The following is a 12,638-nucleotide window of genomic DNA, read 5'->3' as shown; positions in this document are numbered from 1 at the left end:
TACTCCCCAGAGAATGATCCCTGGCCAGCTTGTTGGCAGTTTTTAAGCAGTGACAAAAGGTCATCAGTCTCCATGGGTCTAGAGTCACCTCCCTCTGACCCACGACAACCACAAGGGCCACAGCAAGAACATGTGTATTGCTTCATAAATTTCTCAAAGGTTTGAGTGGTGGGATCTTCTCATCAGACCAGAAAAACTCTGAGTGAACTGTAGAATGTTGCTTCCTTCTTAATGCTCTCCTGCATTAGGGAGGTATGAAATTATGCAATGGGGCCAGTTCTCTGAAGTGTTTGGCCTCCGTGAAAGGAAAAATGGGGCTGGAGAAAATGTGTTGCTGTGTGTAGATTCAGTAGGGAAATCTGGCAGCCATTTTGTGACTTGCTTGATTTATCCCATACTTTCAGGTGGCTACCATGTAGAACAGAGTTGGGTTCCAGAGTTAGGCCTTTAAGTGCAGGGTGGGGGGAGCGTGAATGTCTCAGCCAGTCCCAAAATTCAGTTAAAAGAGATCCTAGAAAATAAAGGAGGGTCATAATGGGAGAGGTGAGCTGAAACCTTTCTGTTAAGTTGCAGAGAGCTGCATTGGCCTAACAAAAAAGCATGTAACATTTTCTGAGGACAAATCAAAATAACACAAGTGCAAGACCTCATCTTGCAAGCATTCCATGTGCGCCACTACAGGTTTGCTGGTGTCAAGTTGCATCCTTGGCCTTTTGGGAAGAAATGAAAAGTGGAAGAAAACCATGGAAATTGCAGTACCCAACAGTGTCTCTAATACAATATTGGGGAGGCATCCCCCGAAATGCTGACAGCAGAGGAAGGATGTGGTTGTCCTTGTCTGAACAATGCTGGAAACTTAATTTGCTGTATAAGGTAAAAGGTCAGTAGCAGCCTGTCAGAGTAGTATTGTGGTTTCACCTTCAGCTGACAAACTCCAGGAGGTGGAATTTAGGTTTCAGGTAGCTGCATTGGTTATCCTTTGAGGGCCAATCAAAATGAGACAATAGAACAATCTTTTTTGGAGTGTTGTGAATTTTCATCAGGCTGGGTGTTTTAAAGTGAAAAGGGATGGGGGAGATATAAGACTTCTGGAGAACTTGTCCTTTCACTGGTCCTAATAAAAATACTCCATGGGATTTATTTTCTGTTGAAGATTTACACACACATGTATCCAGTTTAATTTGACTGGACTTTAATAGAAGGCTAGTCTTAATTCCCATTGGAAACTAAATTCTGCAGTGTTAATGCGAAATCAGTTGACAACAGCAGGTTTTGCTAAACATAGAATGGTTGACCATGCTAACAATTTTAATTCTGTTGAGTTTAGCAGCACCCAGATTGAGGCCCCTTTATGACAGCAGAATAAGGGCCACTGCTTTAGCTTAGCATCCACATATTGCAGGGGCAGTTTAAAAAACCAGGGAACTATTTCAGAGAGTATGCATGAAAATACTCTTATTGGTGCTGTTTCACTCCCCATACCCTTTCTTCAGACCTGGCATTTGGTAAAATTGCTTATTCCCAGCCTCAAATACCGGTCAGGCTGCAGGACCTTCAGCGCCCTGAGCCCGCTTGTGGGGAGGGCGGGGTATAAATGTAATTAAGTAAATAAATAAATTTTATAAGGATAGTTTCACAAGGTCAAGCCGTCAGCCTTTCGTTTTTATAACAGTGAGTGTTTGATGGGAGGATAACCCCTTTGTGCATAGCGGTGGCCAATTGATAAATATAAGATGTTGGCCTTTAAAAACTTAAGCAGCTTCAGCAGAGTAACATTTAATCAATCTCATCCTTCTCTCTCCCCTCCCCCCTTCTTTGTTGCTGTTAGGAGGGTGCTCGTCACTAGCCTACAGCTTGGTCTGAGGAAGCCAGGCCTCTGTTCCTGTCAGAATGGGGGGAGAGGCAGAATGGCAGCATCAATTGGATCAAATAATTGTCACTGTGTATTGGATAACTTTATGGGTTTAAATTGAGAACTGATTTTAAACAGTTTAATTGGTTGTCTTATGTTGTTTATATACTGTTGTAACCTGCCCCGAGCCTGCTGGGGACAGCTAGAAGCCAAATAAAAATATTCAACTGCTTAGGAAGCTAATCTGACTAATGAAAAGAAAAGCAGGTTATAAATATTAAATGTACTTACTGCTGAGCAGTGTGACTGGGGGGGGGGAGAAGAAATTCAGCAGACGTGCATACTATTACCACAAATATCCATATGTGACTTGGTGAATTCATATATACATGCATACACACACCTCTTCACATTTGAGGAAATAACTGCCTTTTAATTGAACTGACAGTAGAGACCCTGAAGCATAACATTCACTTCCTCAAAAAGGATTGTGGTAGAACAACATAATATAGAATTGTGTTTAGATAGTTCAGTGAAATACAGCTACAGCATGTTCCGCAGGTTCACCTGGCATACCCCGAGACAGATCTAATATCTTCCCACCAGAAGATTTTGCAGGAGTATCTAGATCCAGTTTACTTTAAGTCACAAAGTACCCTTCTATTTGACATGCCTTGAATCTCATGGAGGATTTCCATGGGCAGAAGGTGGAGACAGTTTTTACCAATTCTGCCTTCTCACAGGCTTCCCCATTCCTCCTGTTCTGGGGTGGGGAAGGTCCCCCTTATGCCCAGGAATAGAATTTCAAGGGCACTTGGGGCTGCAACATGGAAGAAGTGAGAAGTGTTGTTCCTTGGTTAGAAATTTCTGGCCATAGACGTCCTTTTCTCAAAACGACCCATTAACTGGAGAAAAGTATTTTTTTAACCCCAACCCCATGCTATGGGTTTGGGGATTGGGGAGGCAAGGAAACCTGCGTGATGGAAGAGTAGTTTAGGTTAATCTGACCATGTGAACCCAAGACAGTCATGCACATAGTATTTAAATCATTTTAAGATTGGGTTGGTTTAAGCCCTTGCCATTATGAATAAACTAGATTTTGCTTAGTGGAAAAATCCTGGCTCTGTGTAACTGTTCTGAAAAACACTGCTTTTAAGTATTGACTGAGAAATAGTTGAGATCAATGGGCACTACAGTAATTCTGAGGAAAATTAGCCAAAATTACCTGTGAGGACTGAGGAGAGGCTTGCTGACAACTCCTTAGAGCTCTAAGCAGGTTTTGGCCTGAAATTACCTTTTGAAACATGATTTTAATAGGTTAGCTTCACAAAGCATAGCATTGCAATGAAGAAGCACCAAGTTACTTGGTCTTTTAAAACTCCATTCCAAGTGATTCTGTGAGTATTTTCAGGAGTCAAGAACGGTGCTCCCTTCAGAAGATGCCTAGCATGGACTAAAGTTGTCACTGGCAAATTACTGGGTGCTACTGAGATGGCAGGGTTGAAGCAGGCAGAAAGGGCAGGAGAATCATGATGCTTCATTCAGAATGCCTGCAATTGAGCTACAAAAGGCAAAGGTTTGGCCAGAAGAACTATGTGTCTGCTTATACAGTTAAAAGCAATAGTCTTCCTAAAAGACTTGTACTGAAACAGGCACCTTGAAGAACCCCTAGAATCCACTGGTGTGTGATGAACAGGGTAAAGAACAAGCAAAGGCCCGGTTGTCAGGCTGTCATGAACAACCCTGGAAGCAAGAAATGGACAGATGGCACAGCCCTAACAATACTGTGGACCTAAGCTAAGCTGCGGTGGCTCAAGTGGTTAAGACGCTGAACTGCAGGCTGTGGCAGGTCAGGAGTTCAGCGGTTCAAGACCCGGGTGCCGCAAGACAGAGTGAGCTCCTGTCTCTAGTTCCAGCTCCTGCCACCCTAGCAGTTCGAAAGCAAGAAATTGCAAGTAGATAAATAGGGACCACTTCGGTGGGAGGGTAACAGCGTTCCGTGCGCCTTGGTGTTTAGTCATGCCGGCCACATGACCACGGAACCGTCTTTGGACAGCGCTGGCTCGTCGGCTTTGAAACGGAGATGAGCACCGCAACCCTAGAGTCGGATTCGACTGGCTTTCGAGCAAGGGAACCTTTACCTTTTCCTTTTAAGCCAAGTAACCAGAGTGTAAAGCAAGTGGCACTTGTTTAGAGGAACAAAGGTTTTGTTCTTTTGGGAAAACAACCAAGTCTAAAGATAAACTTCACATAGAAAAATTATATCCACCTGCCTGGTGCCAACCATGAGCAAAGAAAAGGTAGAAAAAATCCAGAAGAGAGTGGGCCTACTGAACTGATTTTTTTGTTGTTGGAACAGAGGGCTCCTGGTCTTCTGAAAGGTAACTGAAAAACTGCTTCAAATGCTGAGTGTCAATTAACAGCCTTAGGAAAGTAACCATTTTTTTTTCCTGCTATTCTTCTTATTGGCTTTTCAATGGCATGGTTTTCTCTCCCCTGCACTCACCTCCTTTTAGCGAAGGATGGTTCAAATAGTATTTTTATTTTACTTTATAGTCTGCCTTTCTAACTGAAACACAAGGCAGATTACACAGTATAAGTCACTGCAATCAATAGGATGCAACATCCATTAAGCAACGCAAGAAATCTGAAAACAAACCATAACAACTATATTCATCTCTCCTGTTACTTCTTGCAGCCATATATTGTCTTAGACATTCTTGCACCACTTTTGTTTTCCCTTTCCTCTTAAATGTTTTTTTTGTTTAATACACGTTCTTTGTGCCTCAATAAGCCACCCAATTCATTTCAATTAAGCTACCATGTCTGTTCTTCCCTGCTTCAATGCTGCCCACTAGAACACCAGTTCTGCATTTGAATGTACTGGGAACACCCTAAACTCCTGCATCATAAGAAAAGTACACAAAGTAGTAAATAACATTTTTTTTAAATGCTCAAAACTGAAGAATCATGGGCTCTAGCCAGTTTTGCAACACCTTTCCTCACAACACTCACAAATGATAGCTCTTCCCCCTCAACATGCTTGTCTTGAGGGAGATACCCTCTCAGTCTCCACTTAAAAGGCTTTACCTCATTAGTGACAAGTCCTCATTAGTGACAAGTCCCCCATTCTGTTTTCCTCACCTTGATTGTTCTGCCTCCTTTCCTACTGCATCGACATACCAGCATTTTGCCCAATTCTCACTTTTCCTGCCCCTCTGCTATATAATCTGCCTTTGCCTGAATTTCTGCAACAAACTTTTTACAGTCACAACTCACTTTCAACCCCCATCAGCATGCTACAAATGTTTTAAACAAATCACATATCTCACTGCAAAAATCTAAAAAGCACACCCCCCCTTGAGTGTTCTGTTGCCTTTTATACTATTGATCATCTTGACTCATTCTATACCTTGGGTCATATTATTCTCTGATGGATTGTCCAGCCTTTCTAGTGAGGAAGTTCTCTCTGCTTTTCCATTCTCTCTTGGGATTCCTTGAGATTATGTTCTTAGCCTGCTACTATCCTGTTGCTAACACAGACCTGGAGTGAGCCCAAGTCCTGTGGCTTTCAGTACCATTTGAACACCTAGCTATTATACTTCTGTATCCCAGCCTTCCCTTTTTGTCCAACTGGATACCTTTATCTCGATGTCTCAGTACCATAACAGATGAAAATTCAACTGCTATTTCCTTGTTAAACCTTTGGTCTATTCTCTGTGTTTACTGATATAACCATCGGCCTATGAATGTATCAAAGCCTTGACTTCATCTTCCTTTTCCCCAAATCCCTGTTTTCAACTACCCCCAGGTTTCAATAGCTCTCAAAAGCAGCATGCATACTTGCAGTATTAGTGCTAGACTATAAACAACGGAGCAAGAATTGCAACCCTCCATCACACAACCTGTTTCACACTTCTATGAATATGGTGTACATTGGTTTCAAGAGATGGCAGCTTATATTTGTTTGCTTCTATTACAGACTCCGTCCTTATTGGTTTAGCAAGACTGTGTACTTATAAGTCAGTATTATACTTGCTTTCGTATTAGTGTTTAGGCAAAAAGAGCTGCAGGTTTTACCTATATGTTTTTCCTTATGCATAACTATTTTCTAGAAACAACTTATGAAGGTGCAGATCAATTCTATTTAACCATCTTTATTCTGTAAGCACCATCTGTATTTTATAGGTGCTTTAGAAACACAGGAATCTATACATTATTTTACTTTGAAGTATAGTGAAGGCACATTCAATTATACATTGCTTTAAAAATGTCATTCATAGGGACAAACTTGAAGATACAGACATTTTCACTTACTACATAAAAATCTAGAGGAATTTTCAAGTGGAACTGTTACAGCAGGTAGACCCATGAGAAGGTTAGTGTTCAGAAAAGTAATTTTTGTTTTAGAGGTTGAATGTACAAATGTAAAGTACAAAGTTAAATAGAAACAAAATAGTTCTTTCATACTGAACAAAGCTAGAAGTGTAACTGAGCACCTCAGACTTCTAGCACATTAAGCACATTTTATGTTAAAACATTTTTCTCTGGCACTTGATCTATGCAAAATATTTAATTTTCATAATTTCTATAATCTTTTTTTTACAAATTAAATCTTCCTTGTCCCATTGTAATGTAGCAAACAGTTCCATAGGAAAGCTGTTTGATGCATAAAGAAAGGTGAAATTTAGATTCCCCCAAAGCCCATTAAACATTTGGCTGTTTGTCCAGTCTTCTGTGGTTATCTTGAAAGAAATGGATGTCTTACGAAGCATTTGATGAACACCTCTGAAGCAGTAAAGTGTGGCAAGTGTCACAGACTCGTACAGGCTTTGGATAGGATGGAAGTGCAAGTTCATTGCTGGAACAACTATTGCAAAAGATGTGGCCACAGTTCCGACAATGGTGCTGCAAGGAAGTTACAAAGAGGATTAGGAGTACGTAACTAGAGAAGTGAGAAGTGCCTTCCCAAGCAAAGTCAATTAGGTGTGTTAACGTTTCACAGAATTCAGTGAGACAAGTACAACCGACTGTCTCTAGACGGGGGTTGCTGGGCATGAGGGCACTGGGGACAAAAAAGCACAAAAAGTTTAGGTCACAGATTGAAACCAGAGATGAAGTCCCTGCAAAAGTCCACAAGCCACAGTCCATGGACTCCAATAAAATTTATTTCAGAGTAAATGCCTTACAGTTTGCATCCTAGTATACTGTTGTAGGTTCCCTAGCAGCAGCAGTACCATCACCACCACACTAGGAACCAAAGTGTGCCTGTTGAGCAATGTGAATGGCCACACAATGACAACTACTTCTTCAATACATTTGGAGCCCAACACCATAGTTTACTAAGGACAGTTCTAAATATGATGATAAACTCATACAAGGACCACACTGGTAATATTTCAGCATGATAGCGCTGAGTTACGGGACACTTCAAGTTGTCCTAGACGTCATGTATGAATCTGTGCTGTCAAGTGGAACTTCTATTCAGGCAGCTACTGACAAAGACAATTCCACACAATAGGGCTGTTTTACCTTAGGAAACCCTGCACAAACTTTACACCCCATAGTGGGCAGTGTTGACATGTGGGTGGAGTTTTGATTGTCTCCAGAGGGGACAAGATTAGACTGGTAAGACAAGCTGAGATAGTGACTCTACTAGGTTACTGATAGCTGGGAGAAGGGGAAACTCTGAAAAGAGAATTGGGGCCAGTTTACAAAGCACAGGCTTAAACAAAACCAATGCTATGCTTACTTTAAATTGTTCAACAAAAGAAAGAAAATAACACTTTCTGCTTTCAATGCCTTCCCTGAGATGACTGTTCCTCTTCAACTCTAGTGAAAGACTGGCACCTAATCATCTCATTTACTTTTGGACAGCCACGCTCACCTGCAATGTTGGCATAACACCATGGACTGGAAGTAGTGATCTTTGGCTCAAGATCTCTCCCCGTTCCCACCTCCACCCTTACCCCTCCAAGAAAGTAGATTTCTGGAGTCGAGAGGCCATGTGCATTAACAGCCACGAGAGTTGGGGGAGGGAGTCGGCATCACACGAAGGAGAGGGAAGGGGTGCAAAATGTCCCTGTCCAGTTTCTTCCACCTGCAGTGTTCTCACGGGTCTATTAATCCACACAGATTCTGTTGCTCTGGGAATCAACTGATTTGGGATCAAAATGTACTACCGGGGGGACGGGCGGACGAGAAAAGATCCATATCCATCTGCACCTTCCATTGGCTGATTGCTAGATCCAACCCAACATTTGCAATACTGCATTTGTGCAGTTACTGGTAAGCACTTTACCAGTTAACAAATCAGGGATCAGGACTGAAAGGTGATGCTCGCACTTCTACACTCCGTTTCAGTTCATCATCCCCAGTAACCTTGCTGAAACTATGCTATGCAGACTGACGTATACTATTTTATTTAATACAGCTGGCTTTGATCCTTCAATATTACCTTTCTCCGTGAAATAGAGAACTCTTTCTCACATTGTTTGCAGTGGGTTGCTTCATCGTCTTTTAGCCAGGTATGGCCCTAATTTTTAAACAAAACACACACAAAAAATTGTCCTCAGTATTCATCTTTAAACATACAGTACCACAACCAGGACTTTTTTTCTGGGGGAACATGCCAGAACAGAGTTCTGGAACCGCTTTGACAAAATTATTTTTAAAAGGTTTCAAAGTGCATGAGTTTTCAGTATACAGATTGAAAACTTCATTTCCCTTTTGAGTGTTCCAGCACCTCTTTTTTTTAAAAAAGCCCTGACCACAGCAGTAAAAGGCTATCTAGGCCAGCTGCCTCCCAAAGCCAGCCACAGGCAGGGTCATTTCGCTCACCGTCAAATCATTAGATTCTAGTCCAGTAGCGCCTTAAAGACCAACAAAATGTGAAAGAAAGTTTGGGGGGGGGGGGGTGTTATCTGACAAAGGAAGCTTTGACTCTCAAAAGCTCATATTCCCCCTGTCCCCATCTTGTTGGTCTCTGAAGTGCTCCTGGACTGGAATGCAGCTGTTCTACTGCAGACCAACATGGGTGGTCAAAGAACTGGTAGGGACAGTCCACGTTCATTCAATGATTGTTAGAGCGTGCCACATTTGGAAGGCTGGAGGAGTTTAGGGTGTTTCACATTTGGAAGGCTGGAGGAGTTTAGGGCAAGCTCGATAACATTGCAGCCTCCAGTAAATCAAACTGTTGTGTGCTAAAGGGGAAGATGCAAAGAAAACGGCAGATAGGTACTTAGATTTGGAATACCTTTAACGCTTTATTTACTTCTTTAATATCTTCCATCTTAAGCTTGGACCTGAAAAAGGAAGGCATCTGTGTTACTATTAAGTGTGGGATTCAAAGCACTTCTGCTGGCAGGAGAAGTCCTTCCTCCAAAAAATAGAGTTTATCTCCAATGGATGATTCCTCACTTAGCAGAAGGGACTCAATCCTTATTAGGTCATAGTAATAATATTTCCATATCGCAGGTAAGAGACAGAGAAGCTTGTTTAAGGCTAATTTATATGCAAGACTCAGATTTCAGCTATCTGAAATATTTATAGAATAAAACACATTCCAAACTTAGGGGGACCCAAAGGTGCTTTGTACGCAATCCATGCTTCTATTACTCCAGTAATTTCTGGAATCTCTTGTTCACCCTGCAGCAGTTTTACTAACTGGAAAAGATTCTACCGTATGCGGCAATCCTCATTGTCATCCACAGTGTGTTTAAGGGGCTCCATGTCTGCTCTTCACACTTGACCCATTTACTGCAGGAAACACTGGAGAAGCTGCAGCAAACACAGTTGGCCCTCCAGCATAAATTGAATCCTTAAAGTTTACCAAAATGTGTTGATGTCTTGGTCTGTGATTTCTTTACTGTTAATATAAATTACTGTTGCCATAATGCAACTTCCTTAGTAATGAGAGATTTCCCTATCTTGACAGGAATTATTGAAACAATTACTGGCTAAGGTGAAGTCCCATTTCTTGAAGGGCTTGCTCCTGCTCTTCACAGATCTTTTCAAGCTGCTGCTTCTCTTCTTGCAGTTTTCGCAACTCCTAAAAGGAAAGCCCACAAAAATAAAATGCTGTATGTTTCTGTTAGACAGCCGTATTTCTTCTTCCTCTTCTGTTTTGAATAGGCCTTATACAACATGAGCTGCTTGTGGCAGGGAGACGGAATCATTTACCTACATTACAATTAAACAATGCCTTTCTGCTAGAGCTCGTAAACAATGGATGGGCATTGACAGAAAGCTCTTGAGCATTTCAGAGGACTCACCAAAGGCAGTTGCTTGTTTAGTAGGGCAACTACATCATTGTATCCAGTTATGAAGTAGCTGGTCCCCATGCCAAATCACAACAGCTACAAAACCAGGCCACCTACAGACTAAAGGTTGCATTCAAACTAAGTTTTCCTCTAACAGAAGGAGCTTGTGTCACTGGAACAACATGAATAGCAAGTTGGGAGTCTGCAGTAGGAAGGAGGAATTAGCAGGATTGCCCTGTCCTGTCAGCACAGCTTTGTTGCAGCCCTGAACTAGTGAGAGACCAGTGGCGAGCCCTGATCCACCTGCTCAGTCATTTCATTTGACGGTATTCTAGGCTTGGAATTCCTGATCAGCCCATTTAATATTTGAATTTGACAGAGCCTTTTAAGTTTTTAAAAATAAACTTATTAAAGCATCCAGAAAAGATTCTGAAGACTTTGAACTAAGCACATTCATTTATTTGTTGCTTCAGGTTGCTTCATATTTAAAGAAAATGCTATTAACAATTCATCACTAGCAACTGAGTATTTCTTTACCAGTAACTTATCATCATAAAGCCTTTAGCCTTGAAGGACAGAATTATTCAACTGTTGCTTAATTGCTGAAATGTGCACACAGACAAGAACACACACCCCCCCAAAAAAAATCCTGGTTATTTCCCACTTCTGTTTCCCAGATAAAATTTGTTTTCCAAGCCATGTACCTTCTTCAGCCCTTCCACTTGCTGCAGTTCCGTTTTCAGCAAGGCAGTAGTGTCCTTCTCCTGATGCAACTCTTGTTGCAGAGTCTGTCTTTGTTCTCTCTCAGATTTTAATTCTTTTTCAAGAGTGGAACTGTTAACAATAACAAAGTTGGTTTTCCATCAGTACTGACGCCTCATTGGAAATTCTAAAAAAATCCTAGGACACTACAAGGACATGAATAGCATACTTGCCCCCTGTGTCACCAAGGGAGCATTTTCTGCAATACAAACTACAATACAAGCTTCTCTTCTTCATCCCTGCGTCCTCCACAATTTGCGTACTTTCTCCACAGCGTCACAATTTAGTTAAAGTATGGATAAATGGATTAGAAATCAGAAATTATAGGACTGGATCCAACCAGCTTTTCCGCTGGTGAAGCATGAAGAGTCCCCTTCAGTCTCCCCAAAAGGCTGTGCTGGGAATCATGGGAGCAGCACAGACAAAAGCCATGTGGGTTGTAGTAATGAGGGAAAGTTGGGCAAGATTGAAAAAGATGTCTAGATCCCTTCCAACTAATAAACTACAAATAGCTGCAGCACACACCTCAGCAGTTTCTGGCATAAATTCATTTTGTTTGTTCAGTACAACGGCCACATACCAAAGTGAATATAGATTCTGTACAAGTTTCTAAGTTGCAAGTGGCACCCTGTTTCTATTAATACTAAACCCACAAACGAGTCAAAGTAGGACCAGCACATCAATTCTTGTAACATTACAGAATGTAAATGTACCATTTGCTATCCAGTTGGGTTAGTAGTTGTTTCAGAGACTCAATTTTGCCACTCATCTCTTGTTTTAACTTGACATTCTTCTCTTCTGCATCCTGCCTGGCTTTTTCTGCACGTTGCAATCTAAAGCAAAATAAGATATATAAGTTGTGACTGCTACAAAGAAGTATACTAGTTCCTGTTCCCACAAGTACTTCCTCTGAACCCCCCCTTCCTTTTGTTCATAGTCATCAGGCACAAAAAGTTGCTGCAGAGTAGGTCAACCTTCTCAGTATTCTCCCACAAAGGTGTGTTACAAACGCTGGGGTGGTTCCAGCAGCAGAAAGGAGCGGAGATTTTTGTCGATTTTTCCTTCTTTATCACACGAACAGTTCCTCAAAGTCCACTGCTCCTTAGGAGTAATATTTTGGGAAGTTCAGTGGGCTGCAGCAAGAAGGTGAATACGTGAAAATTTATCCCCTCTTCTGCTGGTGGATTTGGATCATTATCTGTCTGATTTAGCAAAGTGCACTCTTTACTAGGATCAGTCAAACTCCAACCACACACAATGCAATTTATTAATGCCCCACCTGAACTGACAGTCTCTCTTGTCCTGGTTCAGAGCAGCCCAACCTTCCAGATTCCCCTCCCTTCTTTATCTGTATCAACTACCTCTTGGTCCCATCTCTTCAGTGCCCATATGACTGGGAAACTGACAGAGAACAAAGCAGGCAGGCAGGCCTGATGGAGGGATCATATATATAGACTGTAGCTCAAAGGTCGCCAAACTCTTCACCCTGAGCACCACATGGTGTTTCTCTATTCTGAGCATATCTTACAGTGTTTTAGACTGGAAGCAATGTACCTGGCTTCCATTTGCTTCACAGAAGACATCATTTGATGTGTTTTGTCTTCAAATGAGGATATTGCTTCTTTTTTCTGTTGCAATGAAGTTTCTGCATTCTGAAGGAAAAACATTCAAGCCGCTCACTTCAACTCATTACTGTCTTTAGACTTCAAAAACCAAATTGGAACAGATTTTATTTGCACTTTAGCAAAACAGATCACAAGATT

General features: G+C 41.6%; 1 protein-coding gene across 4 annotated transcripts in view; it reads right to left on the bottom strand.

Moving 5' to 3' along the window:
* Positions 1-6,047: 6,047 nt before the first annotated feature.
* The window catches only part of RUFY1 (RUN and FYVE domain containing 1), a 34,235-nt gene continuing 27,644 nt past the window's right edge, over positions 6,048-12,638 (bottom strand). For all 4 annotated transcript variants that reach the window (XM_015426446.1, XM_015426447.1, XM_015426448.1 and 1 more), the window contains exons 12-18: positions 12,430-12,527; positions 11,589-11,708; positions 10,818-10,947; positions 9,808-9,902; positions 9,108-9,156; positions 8,310-8,387; positions 6,048-6,760 (exon numbers count right to left, since the gene is read on the bottom strand). In XM_015426446.1, coding sequence (XP_015281932.1) covers positions 6,617-6,760; positions 8,310-8,387; positions 9,108-9,156; positions 9,808-9,902; positions 10,818-10,947; positions 11,589-11,708; positions 12,430-12,527 — 714 coding nt within the window. In that variant the 3' untranslated portion in view covers positions 6,048-6,616. The remainder of the gene's footprint in view (positions 6,761-8,309; positions 8,388-9,107; positions 9,157-9,807; positions 9,903-10,817; positions 10,948-11,588; positions 11,709-12,429; positions 12,528-12,638) is intronic.

Source organism: Gekko japonicus, unplaced genomic scaffold (assembly GCF_001447785.1).
Source record: "Gekko japonicus isolate JY-2015 unplaced genomic scaffold, Gekko_japonicus_V1.1 scaffold1030, whole genome shotgun sequence".
Classification (NCBI taxonomy): Eukaryota; Metazoa; Chordata; class Lepidosauria; order Squamata; family Gekkonidae; genus Gekko; species Gekko japonicus.
This window is presented reverse-complemented; position numbering and strand designations above follow the sequence as displayed.